Source organism: Anolis carolinensis, chromosome 6, assembly GCF_035594765.1.
Source record: "Anolis carolinensis isolate JA03-04 chromosome 6, rAnoCar3.1.pri, whole genome shotgun sequence".
In the NCBI taxonomy this organism is placed as follows: Eukaryota; Metazoa; Chordata; class Lepidosauria; order Squamata; family Dactyloidae; genus Anolis; species Anolis carolinensis.
Genome location: NC_085846.1, coordinates 35308572 through 35336519, shown reverse-complemented (window position 1 = coordinate 35336519; position 27948 = coordinate 35308572). Strand labels below are relative to the sequence as shown.

General features: G+C 38.7%; 1 protein-coding gene across 35 annotated transcripts in view; it reads left to right on the top strand.

Annotated features, from left to right (window-relative positions):
• The window catches only part of mapt (microtubule associated protein tau), a 104654-nt gene that overhangs the window by 39506 nt on the left and 37200 nt on the right, over window positions 1-27948 (top strand). For 18 of the 35 annotated variants that reach the window (XM_062983901.1, XM_062983892.1, XM_062983898.1 and 15 more), the window contains 7 exons: window positions 4422-4508; window positions 7232-7323; window positions 11365-11422; window positions 13693-14070; window positions 21516-21565; window positions 24569-24701; window positions 27801-27854. In XM_062983901.1, coding sequence (XP_062839971.1) covers window positions 4422-4508; window positions 7232-7323; window positions 11365-11422; window positions 13693-14070; window positions 21516-21565; window positions 24569-24701; window positions 27801-27854 — 852 coding nt within the window. The remainder of the gene's footprint in view (window positions 1-4421; window positions 4509-7231; window positions 7324-11364; window positions 11423-13692; window positions 14071-21515; window positions 21566-24568; window positions 24702-27800; window positions 27855-27948) is intronic. The other 17 variants (XM_062983905.1, XM_062983903.1, XM_062983896.1 and 14 more) reach the window with 6 other exon arrangements.

Sequence of the window (27948 nt, the reverse complement as noted above, 5' to 3'; positions counted from 1 at the left end):
TTATGTGTGTGTATTTAAAATTAATGACATTTGTTTTTCTTAGATATATTTCATTTACCAGGTATTTTTGTTGCTCTGGTTACTCCTAATAAACACATTGCCAATACTGTATTTCTTCTTCTTCTGAACCAGCACAACTATCTTTGTTTATTTGCAGTGCTTGATTTTATAATTACAAACAATATGTTAAAAATGTGCATTCAGAAGCCTATTTAATTTTTTAACAGTGCTCCTGTAATTTTTGTGAAACTTTGAAGTATTTTAAAAAGCCCAGTTGTGAAGTGTTGCTTCTTTAAGTGTGCACCTATGTGTTTAACATCATTTTCCTTAGCATTCTCTGTAATCTATGTAATAGAGGCCTCAAACAACAAAAACAACAGCACCACCACCACCACCACCACCAACAACAACTTTTAATACTTACCAGCCTCTTATTGTGGCTCGAGGTGGGTTACAACATAGTTAAAAAAGGTAAAGGTTTCCCCTGACGTTAAGTCCAGTCGTGTCTGACTCTGGGGGTTGGTGCTCATCTCCATTGCCGGCGAAGAACTGGCGTTGTCCGTAGACACCTCCAAGGTCATGTGGCCAACATGACTGCATGGAACACCGTTACCTTCCCACCGGAGCGGTACCTATTGATCTACTCACATTTTGCATGTTTTCGAACTGCTAGGTTGGCACAAGCTGAAGCTAACAGTGGGCACTCACGCCGCTCCCCGGATTCGAACCTGCAACCTTTCAGTCTGCAAGTTCAGCAGCTCAGTGCTTTAACACACTGCTCCACTGGGGACTCCATAGTTAAAACACAATATATGTTTACTTTGTGAAGGTGATTGAGACATTTTTCTCTAATGCACCTTAATGGTTTTATGCATTCTTGGAATTACGGTAAATTCAGGAGAGGTCAGTGGGAAATTCCAAGTCAATTCTAAACAGAGCATAGCCATAATTTGCCCAAATAATTCAGTAACCCAAAATAAAGAGGAAGTTGTTGTCAAGTGCTAGAGATTTTTTGAAATGCCTATGAACAGAAGGGTGCAAGAAGTGTACTTCATTATTCTATCAATGGCTAGCTCAATATTTATTGCTATTCCAAACATGGCTTTTAAAGTGATATCTGATTCTAATGTGTTTGTGGGTGAGGTTTTTTTTTGGTAGCATTGTTCCAGAAGTTTTAGTGTAGTAATGGACAACTTCCAGGATCTGTGCTGAAACATGTCCCTTCTGTCAAGTGTGCAATGCTATATTACTGCTTTAAAAACACATTTTAAAAAATTAAATAAGAATTATACTTTCCATACACCTTGTTTCCAATTAGAGTTGCATTTCCAGAAGTCTGATTCTACTCCTGAACAAGTCATGTGAAGAATGGCACTTTTTGATTTTGCAGCAAATTCTTCATTGGAAACCCTGCAAAGATTTTACAAAGCAGTGAGGTGGTCAGTCTTCCAATAACTTATTCATTACTATGGCTATACATTCAGGATAATCATTTTTCTTTTTCTCTCATTTACTGTAAGGAGCAAGCCCTCAAATTATGCTTTCAGAATAAATATTGCTATAATGTAATAGCTTCAATGTAGTTATTGTTGAATTTGATTATCTATGTATTGCAATAAATTATTAATCGATATACAAAACACACCACATGTTTTATATATACACACACACATACACACACACATATAAAATGCATGCATGATATATTGTTTATCCCTGCTTTCATGAGTAATCTTCCTGTTTTCAGCAGCATAAGAATATTTTTGTAAGATATATGGAGTGTGAAATTGCTCTACACCAAATTAAACCAGTGATACATTTAGTCCAATATTTTGAATAGTTTTTCAAGGGACATTTCACATGCATGGTATATATTCTTCCACACTGAGCTAGAGGTCCATTCAGTTACCAAGAGCCTCACATGGAAATGAGTCCTCCTTTGATCAGGCTTCCATGAATAAAAATTAAAGAAAAACCACCTGGATTACACCAAAGGCTTATCAATTCTAGTATTCTGTTTCCCACATGGCTAGCCTGTGTAAAGGCCACAATAGGAACATGAGCTCAACTCTAGCCTTCTGCTCATTCCTTTCAGTAATTAATTTTTCTTTGCCCAAATGCAGATCACTTTACACTTACTCAGGTTGAATTTTATTTTGTCATTTTAATGCAGTCTCTCTGTCCCTTGGTTTGGAGAGATGATTTTGAAGCTTTTTCTAATCTAGGCTTTTCCCAATCACCCTAAATAATTTGGTATCACTTCACTGTTCCTCCCAAATGCCACATTTATGAATTTAGAAGAACAGACAGAATGCAAAACCCTGAGTATTTTTTATGTTCTTAGTGATTCGCATATGGAAGTTTTGTGCCCGCACAGAAGCTGTTTCAGAACCTCTAAGAGCTCAGTAGTATTGATGGGAGCCTCTCCTTTACCATACAAGCGGCAGGTTTGAGACTACTCCATCTGCCTTGGCTGACTTGATTATCTGTTTTTACTACAGCAGCAAACACTGTCCAGAGTTAACATATCAGTACACTTCATTCATTTGCCTGTCATTCTGATTGGAGTGCAAATACTACAGTGGAGGAAGCTTTTGAGATTATTATCCCAGTTTTAGAGCCACTTGGGAAACACCTTACTAGGTCCTCATATGTTTTTAAATGGAAATGATTCTGAGTATATGTAAAAAAGCCAAGTCTCCAATCTTAAATCCTATTCTGTTTTCAATGTTTTATCCTTCTTTCTTTTACTCATATGCTAACATTTCTTCTTTTCATCTGTCCAGTTCTGTTTGGTAGTGATTACTGTATTTTTAGTTCCATCTAAGACAGCTGTGTCTCTTATTATCAGAAGAGATTTTTATGTGGTCTTCAACATCAGTCTTCAGCTCAATGCATACAACTTGGAACTTCTTTCCCAGTTTGAACTTCTGATGCCCGTATCTCTGGACTTTCTAAATGTTGCCTTCCTTGTAACTAAATCCACATTGAGAAGAGCTAGTGAACTGTGGGCCTTTTAAGTAGATCAGCTGTATCTGGTCTGGCACAAGGATAAGATGTCCCTAGATGTGATGTGTCTTTTCTACCTAAGATGACTTCTTTTTCAACCTCATGACAATATACTTTTGCAGGATTTTCATAGAAAACAAGAAGCTTCTTTGGAATATTCCTGCCATCCAAACAAGCGGAAGGGTTAGATGGGAATCTCCATTGCCAACCATTTCATGTAATCTGGTCCACATGAAATACATGTATATCACTGGTTTAATATGACTTTTCAGAACCACTCTTATAGACAAGCGACTTTCATTTTATTTCTGTGGAAATTAGTTTCTCTTACTCTCTCACCTGGAAGTTTGGTAAGTAGAACAATTTTTAGTTTCAACAGCAGCCCGACTGTTTCTGCTATTCATCCCATAGCTGTAGATCCTGGCCATTTCTAACATTTGGTTTTTATCCTTGACTGATAATCAAGGGGAGAAAATCCTGTGGAAATCATGTAACTTGCACATGTGTCTTTTTCCTATCATGTCGGTGTCAAAGGGAAAGAATAAATACTCTCAAATACGCATTATGAGAGAGGTCCTCCAAAATTTCCATATCTCCCCTTCCACGTTACTCAATTCCACACATTTTTGAACTTTTTACAAACACCCTTTTTAAAAAAGTCTGTTGCATCTTCACAAAATTTAAAAGGCTCAGTCAGGCCTTGAAAAGAATTTATGTGTCCTTATGCTTTCACTATTCAAACTCAACCGTCTCCCTACTTTTTTTTTGTCACTCAGAGCTTTACATATAATTGCTAGGCTGCCAGTAGATTCTTCTGGTTCTGGACATACTACAAAAAATGGACTTCTGTCTTCCTTGCTTTGTTGAAGTTTTACTTACTTTCTCAACAGTGATCAGCCTTGACATTGAAGCACTTTTTCCGAACCTTTACTGCATGAGTCACTACGATATTTTTGTTTGCTTTTGTCCATGAAAAGCATTAATTGCTGTTGTGCTATGGGGTGCTGAAATGCACTTTTTTGTAAGCCTTGCGCCACATGCAACTTTTCTGAAATGTAATCATAATGATCTCAGTCATGGGGGGTGCGGGGAGACATGTCTTACTTTTGTACTTCCTTATTGACTGCATTCCTTTTTTTAAATTGTTGATAGATGCATTGTGCGAATCAGTTACTTTTACTCACTTCAACTTTGCTGTTTTGTTGATGCCACTGAACCTTGTATCTGGCACTTTCTCTCACTGCCTATTCTTACCAATATCTGTCATTACTGCCCACCAGTAATCACATATGCATGCCTACACTTTGCAATAGGGGGGTGAGCAGGCTTTAAATTAAAGGACCTTTGATTCAATGGGCCAATATTCCAAAGCTAAGCTCCTTACGCTGAGTGCTGAATATGTGTATTTCCAGGCTCTCCCCTCCATATACCAGTTGATGATGGATCTGATGAACCAGGGTCTGATGCATCTGATGCTAAAAGTACCCCAACTGTGGAAGGTGGGAGCTCTCTCTCTTTGACATTTATAGCAGCCAGCACTGCATGCCTGTTAGAAGTGCACCAAAAACACCACCAGACCTTTTAGTAGTACAGTCAACCCTCCATATTTGCAGGTTTGACTTTTGTGGATTTAATTATCCACTGATTTGATTAATATGTTCTCTCTAGGAATCTCTACACCCCACCCCCCATCCCTTGCTATTCTATGGTCAACGCCCGTCATAGTATGTTAAATATTCGCATTCTCTTTTTAACTCTGGATTTCCTTGAGTATAATTAAAACAGACTCTGACTTCAGAAAATTATTAAATAGAGATTTTCTGTTCATTAAGAGAGCCTTTCCAGCCCAATATAGAAAATTAATGCAGTGATACATTATTTTAGGTTTCATCTACAGTATAGGTTTTCCTCCAGTCATTGTCAAATGGAAGCTTATTTTGGTCACTTCAATTCTACATCATCTAAGCAGTGAACATCTGAAAGGCATCAGAATAACAGATTTATAGTGCAAGCAATCTTCAAAATAAGTGATATGTCAACTCATATAAGTTACAAAAAACGAAATACAGCTGTCACTTACAATCCAAAACACAACTCATAAAGCTTTCCTTCCTGGGTCATCTAGAAGTGATGAGCTGAATGACTATTTTAAAAGTTTACTTACATAATTAAGATTATATACTGCTTTGAAGTAGTCTGAAATAACACATTATAATTTACCTCTCAAATCTACAGGCAGTCCCCAGGTTACGAACAAGATAGGTTCTGTAGATTTGTTCCTGAATTGAATTTGTTTATAAGTTGAAACAGGTACATTTTAAAATAAATTTCCAACACACACACACATATATAAAGTTTCAGTTTCAGTTGAGACACCTTTTTCCAATGATAGCTCTTTCAGGAGTGAATTTCCTTTCCCAGGGATAGATTTCTCTCATCACCTGTAGTCTCACCCCCATTCTTAATATGAGTCATTCGCAAGTCGGATGTTTGTAATTTGGGGACTGCCTGTACAAAGATAATGGATTTTGTTATTGTTTATTAGTGCTATCATTGCTTGTCCCCCTAGTGATTTTGCAGTTACTTCATAAAAACCATTGAAATAAATTAAGTAAGTTATGACTAACAAATATAATCATTTCAATGTGCCTTTGGAGTTGTTAGCATTAAATTATTTTCCTGTTTGGGCTGGAAGTGCTCTTGTTTGGTAAATACAAAAGATACCTCTGTAATTGTGAAATTCATATCCATGGTTTCAGTAACTTTTGCCTGGAAGAAAAATTGTCTCTAGAAATTTGCTAGGTCCTTTGAACATTTTTACAGTCTACTTCCCTGGAAGTTACTAGTGAGTTGTGTTGGAACATTTAGCAAATTCATAGATAGGCTACCACTCTAGGAATCCCTAGGTCCTCCAAAACAAGTATTTTTAGACCATTCAGTTTCACACAACCACAGTACAACTGGAAATGTATTGTAAAAACATTATTGGCGTGGAAGCAATTGTTCTGTTACATCTTATTTTTGATACACTGATATCTGTGAAACCTGGTTAGCAAAATCTTCTAAAATCTGGCATTTTGAAGAGTCACTCTTGTCATAAGGTAAGGAACTCTCTAAAAAATTTTTCTGGACAACCAACTACAAATAATTCTGGTAAAAATACCAAGTGAGAGCAATACACAAAGCAGAAGCCAGCTCTATTCCGTGTGCAACAGTGTCCTTGGAAGTGGATCAAATAAGAACATGTTGTGAGACACTTAGGTATTTTAGGTTTTTGACATCAGTTGTATAGGGAAGACTACTTAAATAATGAAAAATCAAAAATACTTTAAAAATATAAGCTGAAGAAAAACAATGCATTTATGTCCCATCTTTGGAGGGGAGGGTAATTAGTAACAGGATCCCTCTACTCAGGTTCCAGCTACTCAGTTCTTTTGAACCTAGAAATACTTTTTTTTAGCTATAAAGGTCGAGATCAAAATTCAGAAGCCATATTATATGTGTGTCCTTGCTTTGTCTGTCTCATTGACTGTCTGTGTTTTGTCTATTGCCATTTACATTTACATTTACACAATTCAGTTGCACATTCTGAATTGTGTGTAGCCAAGAGTAGTACTTCTAGGCCTTTATGGCACTCACCTCCCTAAACCAGCTGATATTATTTCTGATGAAACCTGTCTTAATTTCTGTCTTCAGAACAATTGATCAACCTTCTGCTCTGAAGATGGACAACAATTCTGGCACATGTGCATATTATGCTTCTGTGTCATATTTTCCCAGGGCTCGATTTAAGTACTTGGTCTGCAAGTAGCATAAGATGAGTCCTTAATAATCAATCTACCTGTTAAAATATTTGGATAACTTCACATGCTAAGAAATTAATCTGACAGTGGAGAGAGAGAGAGATGTTTTAACTTTTGTAATAGCATATGTATAAGCTTGGATATAAGGTTCAAGTTCAAACTGTAAGTTCATCTGTATAGTTTTGAGCAATAATTATTTATATCCAGCCATATTTTAGGCTTGAATTAACACTTGCATGTGGTTGCCAACTAACTCCATTCTTGGCTTGTCTGGAGAAAGCCTGGTGCATGGCTCCTTTTACATTGCAGCCTCTTACAGCAGGATATTCTTCCCTTCTCTTAAAGCAAGTGATGTCCAAAGAATGTGGATTTGCATTGCTCATAGTTGAAAGTTGCCTCCCTTTGCTTCTTTGTTTCAGAGGCCACTGCTCCACTAGTGGAGGATAGAGCACATGAGGATCGGACTGCAGCTCGGCAGCATGCCGAGATACTTGAGGGAACCACAGGTGAGGTTCCTGAGATAGATATAGTACCAAAAAGGTGGGGTGATAGTAGTTAATCAGGGCTCCTTTTCCACAGGTCGGTAGTGATTCATGATGAGCATAGCAAATATGAGTTTCTATGAATAGTACTCACATTTATATATCATGTAGGAATTATTTAGCCAGGTTTTTTTTCACTATGACCAGATAATCTCTGATCCATATGGCCATTCTTGGTCATTCACAGAAAAACAGGGTCATGCAGTTCTTTGGTGAATGACCATGGCAGTCATTATTATTTCCCATGTTGCTTCAGCTCCTCATGCACCCCACCAAGATGATCCAGTGCTGCTTTGGTTATGTACCTGAAGCAATGGTTCTGGTCTCACACTTCACATGCACTGGGAAGTCTATTTTCAAAAATACTATAAAAAGTTGAAGAAAAACAGTAAATATGTGTTTCAGTCTTCGGAAAAGAAAAATAATAAACATTTTATCTTTCTGTTTAACTCCATCTGTTCAGTTCTTCTGAACCTAGATATTTTGTGACATGATTGACATAATGGTTCTGATCTTATTTCTCCAGGCGAGGTTTTTCCAGTTGTGACTTCCATTGGTCTCAAAATGCAAAGAAAGTCAAAACTGCTCTTAAACTTGAACATATGCTTTCCATTTTGGTGTGTGGATTCTAGCAACCTTTTTGTATGGAATCCAGCTTGCTTCTCACAAACACAGAATTTTATCTTTGGTTTCTGGAGTTCCCTAGTATTTTACCATGTATTACATGGATTGCATACTAATCATCTGAATTGGTCTCTCCAATATACCAAATGGATAATCTGGCTTGGGGCATATCCTTCTGTGGAAGGCCGTATCTCAAAGAATGAGGGAGCGGGAAGCTGTTTTACATCACAGCCTCCACACAGCATATCCAGTAGCTTGAGGGATTTGGCCTTAGTTACCCTTCCTTTTTCAATCTGTGATGTAATGTATAGCTCCAAGAACCTTGCACTTTGCTGCCAAGTGGAAGTATTAAGTTGCTTATGCAGTAAATTGATTGCCACTCCATCAAATATCTGTTGAACTAGCATTACAGTAGGTCTTGATCTTCACCCTTCTCAGATTGCCAGCCTCAAGCTACCTTTGATGACTAATTTTACATGGCACATCTACTATTTGATTCCACGTTCTTCCATCTATTGGGTTGTCACCTTTCTGTTGGTTTCAATAGTTTTCACCCCCTGACTTGTCCTCTCACTTATTGGTAGAGCTTGTCTTAACTGAGTGTAACAGAGCATCCTTTTGAATCAAAAACTATCTGTGATTCACCCTTCTTGATCTTCTAGCCATTCAGTGCGTTTAGAGCTCTGATCTTTCTTATTTACGCTTCCATAGCAGCATAGTATTATTGTTCTCCATTGTCTGTATGCTGAAGTTGCTCCCAGATTTCCTCTTGAATTAAAAATTGCTTGTCTCTTACCTTAATTCCAGGGATGCAGAACATGCCTCTGGCGAATTTTCAAAATAATATTATAAACATATAATATTTTCTAACATGTTACAATTTCATGTTAAATTCTTGTGGGATAGATTTTGGCAAAGAAGGAACAATATAGAAAATAAAGAGGACACTTTAGAAAACATAAATCTATCTTGCTCTGGCATTCTGTTAGAATAGCATACCATCTTTTTAGATTATCATTTATTCTTCAGCTCTTCATATGCTATCAGGGACATTAAAAGGGCAGATTTGTTTTGTCCTATGGGAAATGTATCCAGTCTTATTCAGAGCAGTGAAATCACGCCGCCGCCCTCAATTCTGAATGGATCTATTCAAGCTTTTCCTCATTAGACAACGTATATTGTTGAATTGTGGAATTGGTTGACAAGACTTCACTCCCTTTCACTAATTAAAGGGCCTTCTCCCTGCATTGTTTTTCCTTCAGCAAGTCTATTTCATAGAAACTTAGAGTTGGAAGGAACCATGTAGGATTACACAACTAAAGCTTCCCACCTCTGTTTAAAGACCTAAGATGGGGAGTCCACCAATCCGCAAGTCACTCTGTTCTGCTGTTGAACAGCTCATTACTTAAAAAAAAGTTATTCCTAATGTTTAGGTGTAATCTCTTTTCTTGTAATTTGAATCCATTTGATAGCTATCAAGTCACCTCTCAGTCTTTTCCAGTCTAAACGTACGCAGCTTTCTAAGCCATTCCTTATTAGATTTGGTTTCTAGACCTTTGATCATATTGGTTCAGCCAGAGGAGATGCAGTCTTAATTTGTAGGAAGCCATCCTGCAAAGCTTGCCCACTTCTAGGTGGTTGAACTTGGTAACATCTCAGACATATTGCTGTTCTGAGACCCTGAAAGAAAAAAAAAGGTTGCTTATTTGTAGCTGCTTCTTCAAGCACTCTTCTGTGCAATTATACAGACTGATCTACTTCACACTGTAGACTCTGATAGGACTTGGAGATCAAAAGGAAATGAGTGGAAGGCACTTACCTGCCTTTCAGACACATGTCCTGTGTGATGTCTTATCTACAAATAATAGTTGTACACTATACTTCCAAGGGAGTGAATAATTGATGGATTTGACGCAAAGAATCTAGATTTTTGAGGTGTTCCTATGTGCAAGTGCAGAATCTATATATGTAATTGCATAGATCACTCACATGTCAATTATAGGTAAGCAATTGGTCTTTCCATTTGAAAAAATGAAAGCAGGGCATATCAGAAGCATTGGGCCTACACAGAGTTGGAAAACCATCAGATGTTTATGTTTATAGATGAATGTACACAGCTTTCAAGCCCCAATTCAGTGTTTTCTTTAATTTAGATCTTCTTCAGACTGTTTATCTTCCCTTTCCTCAGACTCTGGTTGGTCTCATACATTACGGTGTTTGGGAATTGGGAGATTTCCAGGCCAGTAAGGAAAATGCATCCAGTCTGTAGGGAACAGTAATGATTTTTTGTCAAATCCCTGACTCAAAGATACATTTTCCCCAATTGGAGTAACAGATCCATTAAATATTTGTGATGAGGGGGGTTATTCCAGATTATTTCATTGTAAAATCAACCTGCACCATTCACAAAATATTTTTGGAGGAGGTAGAAGACGTTTTCTTCCATTTGTATGTTCAGTATCTTCACAGCATTTATTCCATCTTGTCTCTCATTTAAAACAATCCATAAAGAGAAAGGAGAGAAAGATGAAATATCAATGTCTTTTGATTGATAATGCTAGGAGCCATTCATCTGGAAGCACCTCAAGCCAGTACAAATTTATTGTAAGCAACTCCTAGCAAGAGTCCTCAAGTCAAAAATCAGAACTGAGCATTGTCAGTTATACCTTACTTAAAGTAATACTCAGTTGTCAGCTACATCATCATCCTAACTTATAGGGCGAGTGGTGGTTATGTACAGTAAAGGCTACAAAGAGACATTCTAGTAAGTGAAATTGGGGGGGGGGGGGGGGGGGAGGAAATGACTATCTTAATTTGTCTCCAGTACAATTAGTTAAGAGGAACACCACTGTGCTACCTTGTGTTTCTCACTCAGCTTTAAGCCAAAATTTAGATCTAAATGGAATGTGTTCTTGTGAACCCTCTGAATATAACAAAGTGTTAGGCATACCTGAGCTCATTGATTTGTTGAGGTTTAATCAACTCCTCAAAATATTGGGTTTGGGGGATGAAATTTCTTGCATTTGTTAAAAAACATTTTGGCTGATGTGTTTTATGTGAAAAAAGGAAATACTTCTACATGCCTTTGTGTGTGTCTAACATATTTCATAACTGAATATGATTCAAGAGCAATTTGCTGCTGATCATTTCAGTGTGGGTGTTTATCACTGTTTAATCTCACTATCATTTAATGTCCTGACACACTTAATATTGTATATAAATGTATAGTGATATACATCCATCATTAAGTGTGCAGTATATGTACTTAGAATGTATTTATTCATATAGCATTTGGAAAATTATAGAAAGATTAGAAACATTTGTTTTGTGTTCCATTTGATATTAAAACCATTTTCCCATCCTCACCTTGGAAAAATGTAGTTGAGGAAGCAGGCATAGTCTCTACTCCCAACCACGAGGACCATGCTGCAGGGGATGCTCAAGGTAAGCACAGTTCCTGATTTGCAGATGGTAAAAATGGTACATTCTGCAGTACAATTGAACTGGGTAAGAATGGAAGTTTTCATCAGATCTGGGTAACATTTTATGTGTTCCAGTACAACTCCCAAATATGAGCAGTCATATGTACTAACCATTTGTTGACTCCTCCAACATTTTCATTTTTTAAGAGAGCAGCTACATTTTTCTACCTCTTGAATTTTAAGGCAGTTTTATCTTCTTCAATCCTGTGTGCTGCAGCATGGTTAATATGAAAATAATATTGGGGTCATTATGAAACTCTTAGTTAGAAATGTGATTGCAGAAACTTAACACTCAACACTGAAGCTATGGTCTATTATAGTGGAAACAAAGAGCAAGTGAACCTAGGGCTCATATGTTCTCTCTTTTCTGGAGGAGAATTCTGGAAATGTGACAGTAGGGGCCATAGCCTACTCTGTAAGATGGAGGGGAGGGGAGGAAACCAGCTAGCCAAGTCTCCCCTCCAGTAGTCTTTAGTACTGCCAACAAATGGGTGCCTTTATTTCCTGCTGGCTTCTACTAAAGAGTCCTTTGATCACTGCAATTTAATTGAACCACCTAATTCTCTATACCAGTGGTTTTCAATCTGTGGGCAGTGGGCTGCAAGAATGAAAATCTGGTCCACCAACCTCCTTCCTCTTTATTTATTTATTTTATTTTATTTCTGCTCCTTTCTGCAGACCATTGCATTGGATAGACCACATCAGCTCTAGATTATTAAATATGGTTTTCTGTGTGAGAGCAGATGGTGACTATTGGATGGCATATGTTCTGTATCAGAGACTAGAACTGGCATGGTCTATCCAATGCAATTTTCTGAATCAGCACCCCAAATAACCAAACCGAACCTAAAGTTGACCAAAAACTGATTTTTAACTCTTTTGGTACTAATGTTGGAGAGTGGTCCCTGGTCAAAGTGGTCCCTGGTCATAGTAGTACCTGGTCAAAGTGGGCCCTGGTCAAGTGGGCCCTAGTCAAAAAAGGTTGAGAACTACTGCTCTATACTGAGTTTCTATACTATTCAGGCATAGCAGAAAAGGTAAAGCCATAGACAAATCCAAATAAGGATAGCATTTACTAAAGGCTTTTAGAGATCAATAGTTTAAATAGCTAATGTGAAAATATAAAAATACCCTAAATTAAGAACAGTGGGTAGTTCGTGGCAAGAATATCAGCAAAAAATAAAATTGCCATGATAAAAAGAACATAAAATAAGGAAAAGTCACCTGTCCATATCAAATTGAGGATGTACCCAGACTGATATGAATGTCCCATTTTTAATTCCTGTTCTTTATAGTTTCATTTTAGATATTCATAAGCATTTTGTTTATCCCAGAATATCTTCTGTTAGCTCTCACTACCAGAGACATTCTGTTCCAGCACCCCAAGTCAGTTTGCCTATCTGATAAGATTGTAACCGTACATGTGCTTTATATAGATATATATTAGTAGTAATCAAAGGGCATTGACTTTATGAATACTTTGGTCTTTGTTACTCTGTAACACTTGATGTACCTTGTGATAAGACAAATCCTTGAGTCTGTGTTCCAGTGTCTTGAGAAGTGCATTTGGGAACATCAAATTTGGATTTTTTTCCAGCAACTGGTGCTGTACTACTACTTTTTGCTTTTTTAATAATTCTCTCACACATGTTTTGTAAGCATTCCAAAACTAGTTTCATATTGATGTATACATATTCATTTACTGCCATCCTTAATATGCTTCTTATTAAATCCAAAGGAGCTGAACATCCCATTACTGTAGGGAAGATTGAAATGAAAGATTCAGAAACATATTGTCAGAAATTTAGATTTCCTGGGAGCTTATACAATATCTAAAGCAGACCATAGCAGCCCTGAGATGTCACTTGACTTTTCCTCTTTGGAACATTCACAGACTGGAGATATAAAAGCAGTGTTTTCCTTACTTGGTCGTGAAAACTCTGTAGACAAAGCTAAAAGAACAGTCTTCCATAGCTGCCATGGAAAAAATGCCAGATGGGTACAGAGGGTTCTGTGTAGCTGAGGAGGCTGTCTTCAGAATTCATAATGAATTTATGTGGCCTTATTGGCAAAGTGTTCAGTGGAGTCTATATGCTTCCAGCATCTTAAATGTGGGTGCAGGATTTTGTACAACAGGTGAGGTATCTAAAAAAAGAGAAATGACATTACCAGGAGATATTCCCTGTTTACTTTAGTAATCAGGGGATGCTCACAAAGCATATTTTTCAACAGCTGATGGCTCCCTCTACTTCAGAGGTGTTTTGAAAGAAGATGTCTTTGGGCAGGGAAAGGATGAAGACAGGGACATTGATGAAGCAGCTCAACAGGATATTGTGGATGAGAAAGAGCCATTCATACCAGAAGAAAGGAGTGCCATTTCAGAAAAGGACCCTACTGAGTTATTTTACCGGGTTGAAGTTGAAGCTAATGTCCAGAAGGAAAGTAAATGCTTGGAACCTATGGTAGAAGTAGGCAAGCTATCAGAGAACATATCTTTGGAAGGGGAGCCAATGGATACCATGCAGATCTCAGATTTGGAAAGTGCTTCTGGAAAGAAAACTGCAAGTGGTATATCAGAGAAACAGGGCAGTCGACTGCCACTTCTGAAAGGTGCGTGCGTGGGAATCAGCTCTCTTGCTTAAAGAAGGCAAAACTGCTGCTAAAACATTAGATGAGCTTACGCAACTCTCCCTGAATCCTACTGCTTTCTGCTTCAACTGATAAACTGAGAAGGAAAAAAAAGCTCATGTGGTGCTGCTTTCGCTACTTCTTCATTTAGATGTTGAGAGTGGGTTCAAGCATTAGCTGCATGGTTTTCTTGCATGTATGCTGCTTCTCTTCTTGACCATTCTCCATCCCCAAACTGTATAGCGTGGGATTTATCCTTGTTTTTATTTTGAAATACCAACATTTACATAGACACATATGACAAAATATCTTGGAGATGGGACCCAATTCTAAACATGAAATTCATTTTTGTTCAATAAGCACCTTGTACACATACCCTGAAAGTAATGTTATAATCTATGTTTTAAATTGTTTTTGCATGAAACAATGTTTTTGTATATGTGACCATCAGGAAGCAAACGTGTTACTGTCTGAGCCACCCATGTGGACAGTTTAGGATTTGGAAATACCGTATTTCAGATGAGAGGTGCCCTACCTCGTTTTAGACTATGCCTTGTATTGTATGTGGGGTCTTAAAATAATGAAATAATAAATAAAATAAATTACAGTAATGAAGCTTTGACACATAGCAAAAATGGGTTAGAATTCTCTCAGGATGTCATATCAGCATAATTCCTTATTATGCTGGTAGATGTATTGTTCAAACATTTGTGTATGGAGATATACACTTGCAGAGGCTATTTCCGCATTCACCGAAAGAATGTGCAGACAGAGCTCCTCTACCAAAATGACATCCAGCATGATCTCAGAATGTTCTCTGGAGCAGGTGGGAAACTACCAGCTATACTGACCCTTCCTATTGACAGAGTGTATTGGCAGAGCTTTATATTTTGCTGGCTTTGTAAAGTACAAACCACTTACTCTTCCCTCTATTCAAATTATTCATGACATTATGCATTTCTGACAAACGAGTGAGAATCTATAATAGTTAATTTTTTCTTAGATATATCTTCTCATCTTTTTATTTTGCTTCATGATTTTAGTTGGGTACTTCTAAATGCTCTAAAGGAGCCAGATCCTGTCTGACCTTGGAAGCTAAGCAGAGTCGGCCTTGGTTACTACTTTCATAGGAGATCACCAAGTAATCCAAGGTGTTTAAACCTATATTTCAGGAAGGAACTGACAAATCACATCTGAATATTTCTTGCCTAAGAAAATCCTGTGAAATTCATGAGGTCATCATAAATTGACATGTTACTTGAAGGCACATACACGTACAGTTTTAAGTGCTCCATGGATTCAGCTGTGCTGCTAGTGAATACTTCTAATCATAAATGCATGAAAGCCTGGTTAAAGCAAGATATCTTGGGAAGAAAGATCCCATTGTCTGTTGGACATGATCATGTGTTCTAGAGAGGGAATGCTGATGAAGCATGCCAGAAGTGTCCATATTTTACAAAGAGAGTTTGTGACAACTTAAAATTCTGAGCATCTCAAAGAACTCATATGAGAGAAGTCACTGTCAGTTTTCACCTATCAATTCATTTCTTCTGGAACATTTTAAAGCTAGAACCCTTTATTGAGAACTTCTTTAGCATTTATACCTCTGACTAAATCAGAGGAAATGGCCATTCTGTCAGCATCAGAGCAAGAAGGAGTCCAAGAGGTGTTTGAATCTTACCCATAAGAAGATACCTGAAGCTTAGAAGAAACCAAAATGATATTTATATGTCATCTTCTAAAATAAATGAATAAAAGTACCAATCTATTCTGCTTTGGTCAGACATCACCTGGAATAACACTTCATCCAGTTCTGGGCACTACAATTCAAGAACAATATTGGCAAGCTGGAACATGTCCAGAGAAGGTTGAGCAAAATGGCAGAAAAGTCTGCCAAGTCCAAGTCCTATGAAGAATGACTTAGGGAGCTGAATCTGTTTAGTTTAGCAAAAAGAAGGTTAGGAGTGGACTTGATAGCTGTGTTTAAATATTTGAAAGGATGTCATATTGAGGAGGAGGCAAACTGTCCTAATTGATTTTGCTAGGGTATGCTTACATAGGGGAGCCAGTCTGGTGTAGTGGTTTGAGCATTGGACTGTGATTGGAGTTCAAATCCTTGCTTGGCCATGGAAACGCAAAGAGTGATATGGGCAAGTCACATTCTTTCAGTCTCAGAAGAAGGCAAAGTCAAGCCCTCTGTGAGCAAATTCTGCCAAGGAAATCTCACGATAGGTTCATGTTAGAGTCAACATAAGTTGTGTTGCCAGGTGAGAGTATGCAGCGGAATCAGTAGCACCCAGATAACACCATGTGCAAAGAAACTCAGACCAGGCAGAGGAATTTAAAAGAACAAAGGAAACTTTACCCTTGCTTGTAGAGTTGAAATACAAAACAGTTCTGCAATCATACAATGTCCATGTAGTTGCATAAGATCAATAACCTAATCAATCAGCATCAATATATACAGCATAGTAGCTAGAGAGCCTTTCTTCCCAGTGCTCTCTCTAGCAAGCTCAAATCCCAACTGTCATTCTGAGCCACCTGCTCTCAAAACGATACATTGTTTTAGGCGTGGCCCTGCCTCTCTGCAGAGCTGAGCTCCTCTGCAGAGTTCCCTTTGCAAACCAACTTTTGCAAAGGTTTTCTATCAAGGGATTTCTTTCACACACACATATACATATTTGCGAATTGGCGTAATAAGTTGGACATGGCTTGAAGGTACACAACTACAATAATGCCCAGATTTAGTCAAGGAAGCTATGATACTATGAAGTTTGACAGAACAGTATGCTGGCTTAGATGAATGCACATAATAGTTCATGGGATACTCTGAAATTCTTGGAGATATGAAACAAATACAGTTAATGAAACAAATACAGTTAATGAAAGAACTGGTAGACAGAATGCTTTGATTATATGAAATCTGGATTTAGGCCTCAGCTCCTAGAAAACACTAGCCTATAAATCTTAGTCAAAGAATCAGATATCAGGATTCAAAGACTGAACTCCAGAGACCTGATGAGCAGGCATTATGACATGATCTGTCACCAACTCTTCTATTTCCTCTCATTCTAGTTGTAATCCTCATAGTACTTAGAGGGACAATGGATTTTCTCAGCATCAGTGTATGGTTATTAGCTAACTATAGTATTGCTCTTTATCATATTTTGGGATGGATTGGTCTTGAATGTGGGAGACCCATTAGGTCTATAAAACAATACTTCTTGGAGATGAAAATGGTAGATTTACTTATTTTTAAATAATATATAGAATTTTGGGGATGTCTTGGACAGTACTGCTGTAGGGACAGTTACAAAGAGGAACTGTTCTTCAAAATTTAGTGCTATAAAGCAGGCTGCAGTAGTAGCATGGACAATCCTGTAAGTTGCTTCGTTCAAAATCGCTCACAGATTTCTTCAGCTAAACCAGTTTGGTATCCCTCCCCTCCCATGTGAGATTGCATAGCATTCACACTGCATATAGAACAAATGAACAATTGTCATAGCTGTTGTTTTTCAAATGATAATCTGTGCAGTTGCTCCCAGTACCCACATATTCCTCTATAGATGTTTGTTTTTCAGATGTATATTTTGACTTTCTGCCTTCGGAAGACCTACATAGCAAAATGTAAATAAGTAAAAAAAATGGCATTGTCTAGAGCAGGGGTCCCCAAACTTTTTAAACAGGGGGCCAATTCACAGTCCCTCAGACCGTTGGTGGGCCGGATTATAGTTTTTTTAAAAACTATGAACAAATTCCTATGTACACTGCACATATCTTAATTTGAAGTAAAAAAAAAAGGGGGGGGACAAATACAGCCTCAATGTTAATCATCATCATCATCATCATCATCAAAATAATAAATAGGGTTGGAAGAGACCCCTTGGGCCATCTACTCCAACCCCCTTCTGCTTTTGTGCACCAAAACATAATCAAAGCACCCCTGACAGATAGACACCCAATAATAATAATAATAATAATAATAATACCACCACCATAATAAAAATGGTTGGAAGATACCCCTTGGGCCATATAGTCCAACCCTCTTCTGCCTTTGTGAACCAAAACATAAAGCACCCCTGACCAACAACAAAAACAACAAGAAAAACAATACTGTAATAATCAGGGTTGGAAGAGATTGCTAATCTTCAAGAAAAATAAATCCAGACAGGGCTGCAGAGGAGGGAGTCTGTTTGGCAAGATAAGACGGGAGGCCTCTTCCTTTTACCATAGGCATGCCTCCATTATTGTTTCCCCTCCTCCATCGCTGAGGAAGGCACACACCAGGTGAGGGAGTAGGCGGGAAAGAACCGTGCAAGGCGAGCGAGGAGGCAGGAAAGGCACGCAGCTTTCCATCCTCCCTCGCCCCATGCTCGCCTTCCTTGGCGGCAATGGGAAAGCTGCTGGCTGGGCGATGGAGGACAGGCGCACGCCTTTTCCTTGCCTCGTGTGCACCTTTATCAGCAGCTGCAGCGGGAAAAGTGTGCGGGGGGCGAGGAAAAGGCATGCACCTTTCTCTCCTCCCTCACCCTGCATGCACCTTTCCCACTGCCTTCCTCGGCAGTGATGACGGGAAAGCTGTGTGTGGGGTGAGGGAAGAAAGGCGCACGCCTTTTCCTTGCCCCGCGTGGCCCTTCTTCGACAGCAGCAGCGGGAAAGGTGCACGCGGGGCGAGGAAAAGGCGTGCGCCTTTCTCTCCTCCCTCACCCCGCGCGCACCTTTCCCTCTGCCTTCCTCAGCGGCGGCAATGGGAAAGCTGCCCTTGGGACGAGGGAGAAAAGGCGCACACCTTTTCTTCGCCCCTTGCGGCCCTTCCTCAGCGGCAGTGGCAGGAAAGGTGCCCGTGGGGGGAGGGAGACAAGAAAGGCGTGCGCCTTTTCCCCCTTCTCCTTCACGCTACATGCACCTTGCTTGGTGGAGGAGGAGGGAGCCACTGCCTCCGGGGGCCGGATAAATGGCTCCGGTGGGCCGCATGTGGCCCGCGGGCCGTACTTTGGGGACCCCTGGTCTAGAGGAAGCTAAGTGAAAAATTTTTGCTTTTGCTTGCAACTGGCTTGCAACTGGCTTGCAATGTATGAAAAATATCAAGATGAGGAAAGAACCTCATTGTACTTGAACCACAAGAATATCCTGAAAGGTTGTCTTTAATGAATGACTGCAAATAATGTCACAGTGCACTTGCTACAGATAAGCAGCTATGACTTTTATGAAATGGACTATCCAGTTTACGTTTTTCCTGTGGAACAATGTAACTCCATGGAAGTGCAATTTCTTCAAGAGATAAACCTCCTTCTGACTCATGCCAAACCCCATGCTTTTCCCATTTACCTGTTTGTTGAAATTTTTGTTCTCATTTTTTCTTGAATGTGCAAATGTTGTGTCCTTTATTGTAGAGTGAGCCCAGGTGTGTTGAACGATATTGACACTTAATTTGAACTTCTGTGTAAAAATCCTCCTGTGCAGACACAGGCACACCAGATTAATCCAGTTTCAGCAGTGATACTCACTGAAAATGAGAAATGTCAAGACAGCCTGGAGTCAACTCAGGGTGAATTCAGGTTTTAATGTCTTTTAGATGATTCCCTCTAAGATGAATCAAGATCCCTTTACATTTTTAAAAGTGTCACTTATTTCCCTTGTTAAAGTGTAAAATATAATAAAAAATCTGGGAACTTCACAATGTGAAAATGTGATTTTTCATTTTCTTATCCAAATCTACCCATTTTCTGGTTTATTTAAAATAAACAACATCTGCCAGTCTTTTATGGGACCAGTTTCCTATTCTCATATAAGGGGCATCCTTTAGAATGAAGGACAAGTTGCAACCCTAATCATAAAGGATTTATGAAGTAAATGGGACTTAAAGCACCTAAGCTGATATGGATTGCTTCTGTAGTAAAGAGCACAAGGATCATTTTCTCTGTTGTGTGACATTCACAGTGTTCTAAGGAAGCAGATTTTGTGATGATTCAGTAATAGTGGGATTTGCTGGTATCACTATGATATCTTTTAATGTAATGTGGAGTATTTATATTTACCCGACTACAGTTTTGACCATTCCTTACAACTGCCTGTACTGAAAAATGACAGTCTATCAAATGGAAGTTGTCCCCAAAATGGCAAAAAAATCCACTTTTGCAGGCAAAATGCAAAGAAATTATCTCCAACCCACCAAATTGTGAAATTAGAATGCAAGTTAAAAACACAAATAGCCGTCTCACCTTTGTGTCAACCAATTTTGTGGTGAGAATGGCTCATAGGAGAGTGTATTTGGCAAAAAATTGACCTTTCTGCCTTTAAAGTTGCCCAACCACAAACTTTATAGAAAATTGAGATTGTTCTATATCGTCTGTATTACTTAAAATACTTTTAGCAGCAAGAAATGTGATAGATAAAAAAGAGGTTCTAAAAGAAGAGTAAAATCTCTGCAATTTTGCTTGTTTTTAGAACAAAATTATACATATTGTGATAACGGATCTGGCCAAAAGGAGGCAAAGTGACCTTCTGTAGGAGGATGTCTGCTTTTGAAGACCTTTATATACTTCATATTCTTTGTTCTTTTTTGCCCAATTCAGCTATGCAATCTGCAAAACTCTTCGTTTTGGGAATGTACAAAATATTTCATTCAGAATGAGATGGAAAGCCATATACTTGCTTTGCTCCTTTTCTAGGGAATTAAATGAAGTCTGCCAGAGCACTGAAGTTCTTGCTCAACTCATTTTTAGAAATCCCAAGGAGCAGTGAAAAGGATTTGTTACTCCAGTAGTTAAAGGCCACATTGGTCTTGCCACTACCAGTTCCTGACATCACACTACAAACAGAGGTTCAAACAAAACACTTGGAGGAGCTGCCAGAAATAGTACCAGTTGGGTGGAAACACACAGTATTTTGTTTTTCGCACTACAGCTGGCTGTATTTTTTTGGATACTTCCTTCCCCCTTAAGATGGCTTGGGTACAACATGCTTATTATTATTATTTGCATTACAGCTTGGCTCGAAAGAGTGGGAGCAATTTTACAAAGTGGAAATATAGTTCTAGGAAAAGTAGGTTTGTCCTATTAAGGTGCTCACACAAGCGCAAGGGAGAGCTGCATGTGATATGACAGAGAATAAGGCTGCTCCCAGATGAAGGTTTTTATTCCGCCTTAAAGAGAAACTTTATGGGAAGGGGGCCCAGGTGACATTGTCTCCATTGGTAACAGTTTCATCTTTTCCCCATCACTTATTTATCCCCACCTCCTTGTCATTAATAAAAAAATAAAAACCGATAAAGGAAAGAATCAGAGAATTTGCATAAAACTTTTTAATGGGCAATGAATGCTAGATGTGATCTCATCTGGAAGCATCCTAGACAGTTTGCCATTTCCAGAACTTAAAAAACCCATCCAGAAAACCACAGTGTAACTATCCTTTCCCTTTCTCATCAGCTCGTATGGATAACAAAAATGGGACTGGAAATGAAGAACTGAAGCCAAAGGTAAGCAGACCAAATATAGGAACACAGATATAAGTATATACTTCCTCCTCTGTATTCAAACATTTTGATTCTTTGGGGAACAAGCTGTTTGTTGTTTAGAAACCTTTTAGTACAGTTTAGGAGTTCAAAAAACCCGACTCTCCTTGAAACAAGGCTTTTGAATTATTGGATAGTATTGGACATTTTTCTTCTGTTTTCTCTGTCAAAGCCCATCAATGTGTGAACTCAATAAAATCTTTAAAATAAATAGTGTCCCCAATATACGCTAGACACCATATTTTCCTCTATGTCTTAACAAAGACAACACTCTGTTTTAGAACTTGACAACTCCTTTTGTAAACTTCATTTGAATTTGACTTTCTTTAGAAAATCTTCTGCTTTGGTTAACTTTTTGTGACTGGGGTTGCATTTCTAAAGATGTGCCATTTTAAAATATATTTAGCCTCACTTCCTAGAGGAAATCTCAACAACGTTTAGAATATTGTGAGTGAAAGCCCTTGTGTCAGCCCCAGTATTATTATTTTTTTCCTGTACAAAATTAGTAAATGTAATTATTTGAACCTTCCAGCCCATTTTACATCGTTGTTATTTATTTATTTTTATCTTGTCTTTCCCCCAGTATAAGAGACTCAAGGTGGCTAACAGCAAACATTATAATCTGGAGTTCATAAAGAGTGATTTATGTCTAAAGAGAGGGTAATATCAGATTGAATCATGCACTCATAGGAAACTCAAAGAGAAGGAATCCTTTCTTGTACAAAGGACATGGTTGAAAGGGCCAGAGTTTTGTATTCCACTAGTATCGAAGGATTTTTTTTCCAGTGCTATTTCTGTGGCTTCTTCTGAAATACAACTCTTAACCAGATAGCAATTTTTTTTCGAATTGATCTGCTCCTCATATCTCTGCCTGTTTGTGACTCAGTAGTTGTTCAAGAACTCACCTTACTATATCAATGATATATTGTGGTGGACTATTGGAAGATACTGTGCTTTTGAAGTTAGCAGTTACTTTTAATGAAAAAAATTTCAGACATGGATGTCACCAGCTGTTCCTATAGGAGCAAAAGAATAAATAACAAAGGCCTGTGGATATTTTTCTAGGTTTTTTATTTCAAGATAAAAAGGGTTTGAGTAGCTGTTGTGATCTCTACCAGAATTTACTTTATGACTTCATGGGGCCAACCAGCCCCTTGGAGAAAATACATCTGATATCAGAAAGCATCTTTACTTTTAAATGTGTATTTGACGTATTTTGCATCACTCCGAGATTTTAATCCTAATAAGAGGAAGGTGTTGGGCATGAGGTTTTACCATTCCACTTTATATCAGTACAGTTCAAAAGAACAAGGCCATTAGGTTCTAACTTTCCTTTATCATGTTTAGACCAATTAGGGAATCCCACTTTTCTTTAATCCTCATCTTTGTTTGCATTATTTTTATTATTTTTCTTTCTCATGTTGATCTTTGGTTTAATTGTGTTTTGTTTACTTGTTTTAAAGACATCCATACCTTCCTGTGTCAAAACCCTGAAAGACAAACCCTCCATTACCCCTAAACGAAATTCCTCAGTTAGTTCTATCCCTTTGAAAAAAACTTCCAGTCCCATTGTGTCCTCAGTACCAGCTTCCACCCCTAAACTCATCTCATCTATTGAATCCCGACCAACCAGTTCAGGAACAAAAGACAAAAAGGGCAAGGTAAGGAAATGGTATTTAAAAAGTTGCCAGAGAGAAGGAATGGGGACATATTATCGCTCTTATCTGAATTCCTTTCTTTTGTTAGATCCATATGTGCATTCTCAACTAACCTGTACTAACTTGGCTATTTTCCTAAGAGCAACAATATGGACAAATAAATAGTTATATTTATAGTGCACATAAATAGCTGAACCAAGGTGGTTTAGTGTTTTGAGCGCTGGACTATGAATCTGGAGACAAGGATTCAAATCATCACTTGGCATGGAAACTCAATGGGTGATCCTGGGCAAGCCACACTCTCTCACCAAAGAAAACCCTGTAATAGTTTCACAGAGTAATAACTGATTTTCTTGGCTAAATTGTCTCACTATATACTTAAATTATGTTCAGTGAACTCTCATTCACTTCTAAAGTAGCTATAGAAACTGTCACTTGATACACGAATATACTCTCGAATGTGACATGAAAGGCACCAATATAAACTTCCTGATTTGATTTGAAACTTCCTTTGTCTATTCTGATTAAATTCTTCTTCCTTTTTATTTATAATTATATTTATAGTTCTTTTCTTGGCGTTATCCTACATAATATTAACATAACATTAATAAAGGCAGTATATATGTTGTCATTGCTCAACTTTTCCATATGTTTGCATTTTATCACACTCATTCCTGAATCCTCAAAACTGTGGTAATGTAAGGGTAAAGTATTTGTACAACGAAGTCCCATTTTTTCTGCATATTAAAGTTGATATGCAGAGACACCTGAATGTAAAATTTCTTTGCTGTCGAAAGGAGACATGAAAAGTGTGTACATACTCAGTTTATGGGTGTAACAGGCTATGTAACTATATTACAACAAGGGTATTTTTTTCTGGTGTTACTCAGTGGTAAATTATCACTACTGAGATACTGAAGATGCTCTGTTTGATCTGGAGGCTGTTCAAATTAGTCATCTGTTATCTTGGCTCTTAGTTAACAAGTTTCTTTCTTCACTGTAATTTACCATGAAAGTCACTAATTTATACTTGAAGAATTTTCTAAAATCAAATGTGATTAGGCAACAAAAGCATTTTGTGCGTTGCAAGCCACATACAATACACATAATAAGCATGTGGTAAAATCCTGTATGCATGTTCTGGTTACAAACCAGTATTAGAGCTGCAATTAAATATTACTTAATGTTTTTGTAGCTTTGGATGAAAATATTTAAACATGCAAGGAAATCATTCATTAGCAATTTGCAGTCTGTTTTTTGTTATGAGTATAAATACTGCAAATCTGCCCTTTCTGAATTCTGTCGACAGGGTCCAGATATGAAAAGTGCAACCAAGATAGCTGTTCCACGCCCTCCTGTGGCACAAAACCAGAAGAGTCCGGCTGGTACATCTCGGATCCCTGCTAAAACTCCTACCATTCCCAAGACGCCCCCTAGCCTTGGTAAGAGGAGAGCTTCCTTTCGTGTTGCTTCAAACTCTGTTTGGGCACCTTCCTAAACACACATAGGACTCCAACTTGGGTTGGGGATGTAAGCCACAAACCCTCAACATCCCTGAGTATCCAGAAATAAGTTAAATTTTCATTAACTATGTCTGAAGATGACTCTGCATTCATGTTCAACGAAGTGTGGTATAGAGCTCATGTGACCTTGAAGGAACTGTGGGGCAGCGATTGCTGACAGGAAGTTTTGGTGTGGGCTGGGCCATGAGGTCACGAAGAGTCGGAAGCGACTGAACGAATAAACAACAACAACAACAAGAACTCATGTGATTGGGAACCTCTTTAAAATTGGGTTTACATTCATGGGACCTTTGTAACCATAGCCAGCTGAATATGATTATAGAGCCCCTTTCATCCCTCCAATTCAACATTCAAAGTTCTGACCTTAGTGCTTAGGGCTAAGTGGGATAGGGCCATGGTCTGGAAGCCAGACCCTTTCAAGATTTCCATAAAGTGCTTGGTAGGTTGAGCTTGAAGAAAAGAAGGCTAAGAGACAACATGATGCCATGTTTAAATATTGAAAAAGAGGGGATCCTTGTATTCAAGAGGGGATAAGCTTATTTTCTGCTGCTCTGAAGACAATGAAGTTTTACACTAACAAATAATGTGGGTGGAACAGGTGAGCAAAACACTGGTTCTGGACCACATTGTGGCCTTACAAGCACACCCTGAGTAGCCTTGGCTGCTTGGGAGTGTCTCTGAAGCTCAGTTGTGCCAAGGTTGGTTCGGCGTCGTTGGGCAGAGGCCCTATTGGTACCCCGTTTTCCTCCCTGTCACTGGCAGTGACATGCAGGGAGAGGGCAGGAGGAGACAGCCATTCTGCGTCCCTGCCAGAACCTAGGAAGCATGGGATGGCTGGGTTGCTGTGAGTTTTCCGGGCTGTATGGCCATGTTCCAGAAGCATTGTCTCCTGATGTTTCACCCATATCTATGGCAGGCATCCTCAGAGGTTGTGAGGTTATGGGATGGCTGTTGGGATGCCCACAGTGGGTTCCACATGAGAATTGACTGCAGGTGCCTGCACTGCTGGAATCTATAGGAAAACCCAAATCCTGATGCAGATTTTGGACTTTCCCCTATGTTTTTTAAACCTGGGGTGTGGCCGCATTTAGTGGCTTTCCTTGGGATAAACTGGATCATCCAGTGGGCATTTTGTAGCTACCCACAGACTGGTCTGACCCCTTAATGACCTTTCTTGGTGTATTCTTGTTTGCTGTAGCTATGACCAAGAGCAGTGCAAAAGGAAGCATACTCTGAGATGACAAGACAAAAATCCTCAAAGTCGACAAAGTTTTATCTATCTCAAGTGAAATTGATAAGGGACTTAAATGTAGGAATTTTAATTAAAGTGACATAGGGGCCTACCAAAGGTATTTTTATTGTATAACTAGCTGTGCCCGGCCACGCGTTGCTGTGGCTTATGGGAATCATTTGTTGGCCAGGTGGAATAGCAGTGAATAGCCTTGCAGCCTCAAAGCCTGGCCGTTTTCTTCTTATGCAAATCCTTGTTTGGTGAGCTGGAATATAGTGGAATAGGCTTGCTGTTTGAAAGGCTGGGTACTTGCGTTTTAGGGGAATGGGTTTTTGGCTAACTTGAATTGCACTGAATAGCCTCGCTGCTTCAAAGCCTGGCCACTTTCTATGTAGGGACATCCTTCCTTGGGCAGGTTGAATGGGACGGAGTAGCCTTGTGGCTTCAAAGCCTGGGGGTTTTCTATCTAGGGGAAATCTTGGTTGGCCAGGTTGAACAGTACTGAATAGCCTTGCTGCTTGCAAGCCTGGCCGCTTTCTACCTTGCGGAATCCTTGGTTGGCCAGGTTGAATAGCAATGAATAGTCTCGGTGTGGCAAGTATGAATGCTGCAATTAGTCACCTTGATTAGCATTTAATGGCCTTGCCAGCTTCAAAGCCTGGCTGCTTCCTGCCTGGGGGGAATCCTGTCTTGGGAGGTATTAACTGGCCCTGGTTGTTTCCTCTGTGGAATTTCCCTGCTTTCAAAGTGTTGCTCTTTATTTACTGTCCTGATTTTAGAGATTATATTGTTGTGTGTTATTATACCACAGTAATTATTATATATTATATTTATAATTGTATATTATCTGCCTAGATCTGGATTATATGAGGCCCCTTCTACACAGCTGTATAAAATCCACACTGAACTGGATTATGTGGCAGTGTGGACTCAAGGTAATCCAGTTCAAAGCAGATACTTTGGATTATGTGCCTTGGCATTCTGAGTTATATAGCTGTGTGGAAGGGCCTTGAGTCTGCACTGCCATATAATCCAGTACAAATCAGATAATCTGTATTTTATAGGCAGTGTGGAAGAGGCCTGAGTGAAGAGGCTCTGGGTGCCATTGTGGCTGAATGGGTTGCTAGGAGACAAAGTGGGAGGGGCCTACCCTTCCAACTGGTAGCCGGGGGGAAAATGCTTATCCTCGTTCTCTAATTTGGACTTTATTTTTCTAGGGTTTTTTTTTTGTTTGAAAGACATAGATAGGATGACTATGTCTTTTGTAGCCAAATTTGGTGTGATTGGGTTCAGTGGTTTTGTTGTTTACTCCATAATAAAAACGCACATTACATTTTTATATATATAGATTATCCACCTTGGGTACAGAATATTCATAGGTTTTGAACCTCAATATTTATAACAATTCTACCTTTTCCTGTTACTGCTTCTATGCTTTTTCCTTACCACAAAAAAATTCTGTCACGGAGGAAATTGTTGAATACCCGCACAGTCCCGTTTGGTTAGGAGAACCAAGGGCAGTCTCCCTGGAAGCATTTTTACTTAATATTATTTCGCCTTGTTATCCTAAGCTGAATTTTCCATGAACTTGTACAACCAGGTCATGAATTTCACAGTAGTGAATTGTATAGATAAGAACAATGTTCTCTGTATTTAAATTTCTAGAATCATACTGTATGTTTTCAGCATGTGGGAATTGTTTAGGTGATCTTGTATAGGTGATCTTGTTTTGCTAAGAACAAATAACCAACAAATAGATCACTGAAAGATTAATTTTGATGTTTCAGCTGCAAAGAAGGAGCAGAGGAGGCCCCCAAACACAGCAGCAAAATCTGAGAAAGGTAAAAACAAAACAAAACAGCATGTTTTCTGATCTTTTTCATTTCAAAGAAATTCAAGACAATTTTCTGTCATTGGCCTAAAACCCTACAAATT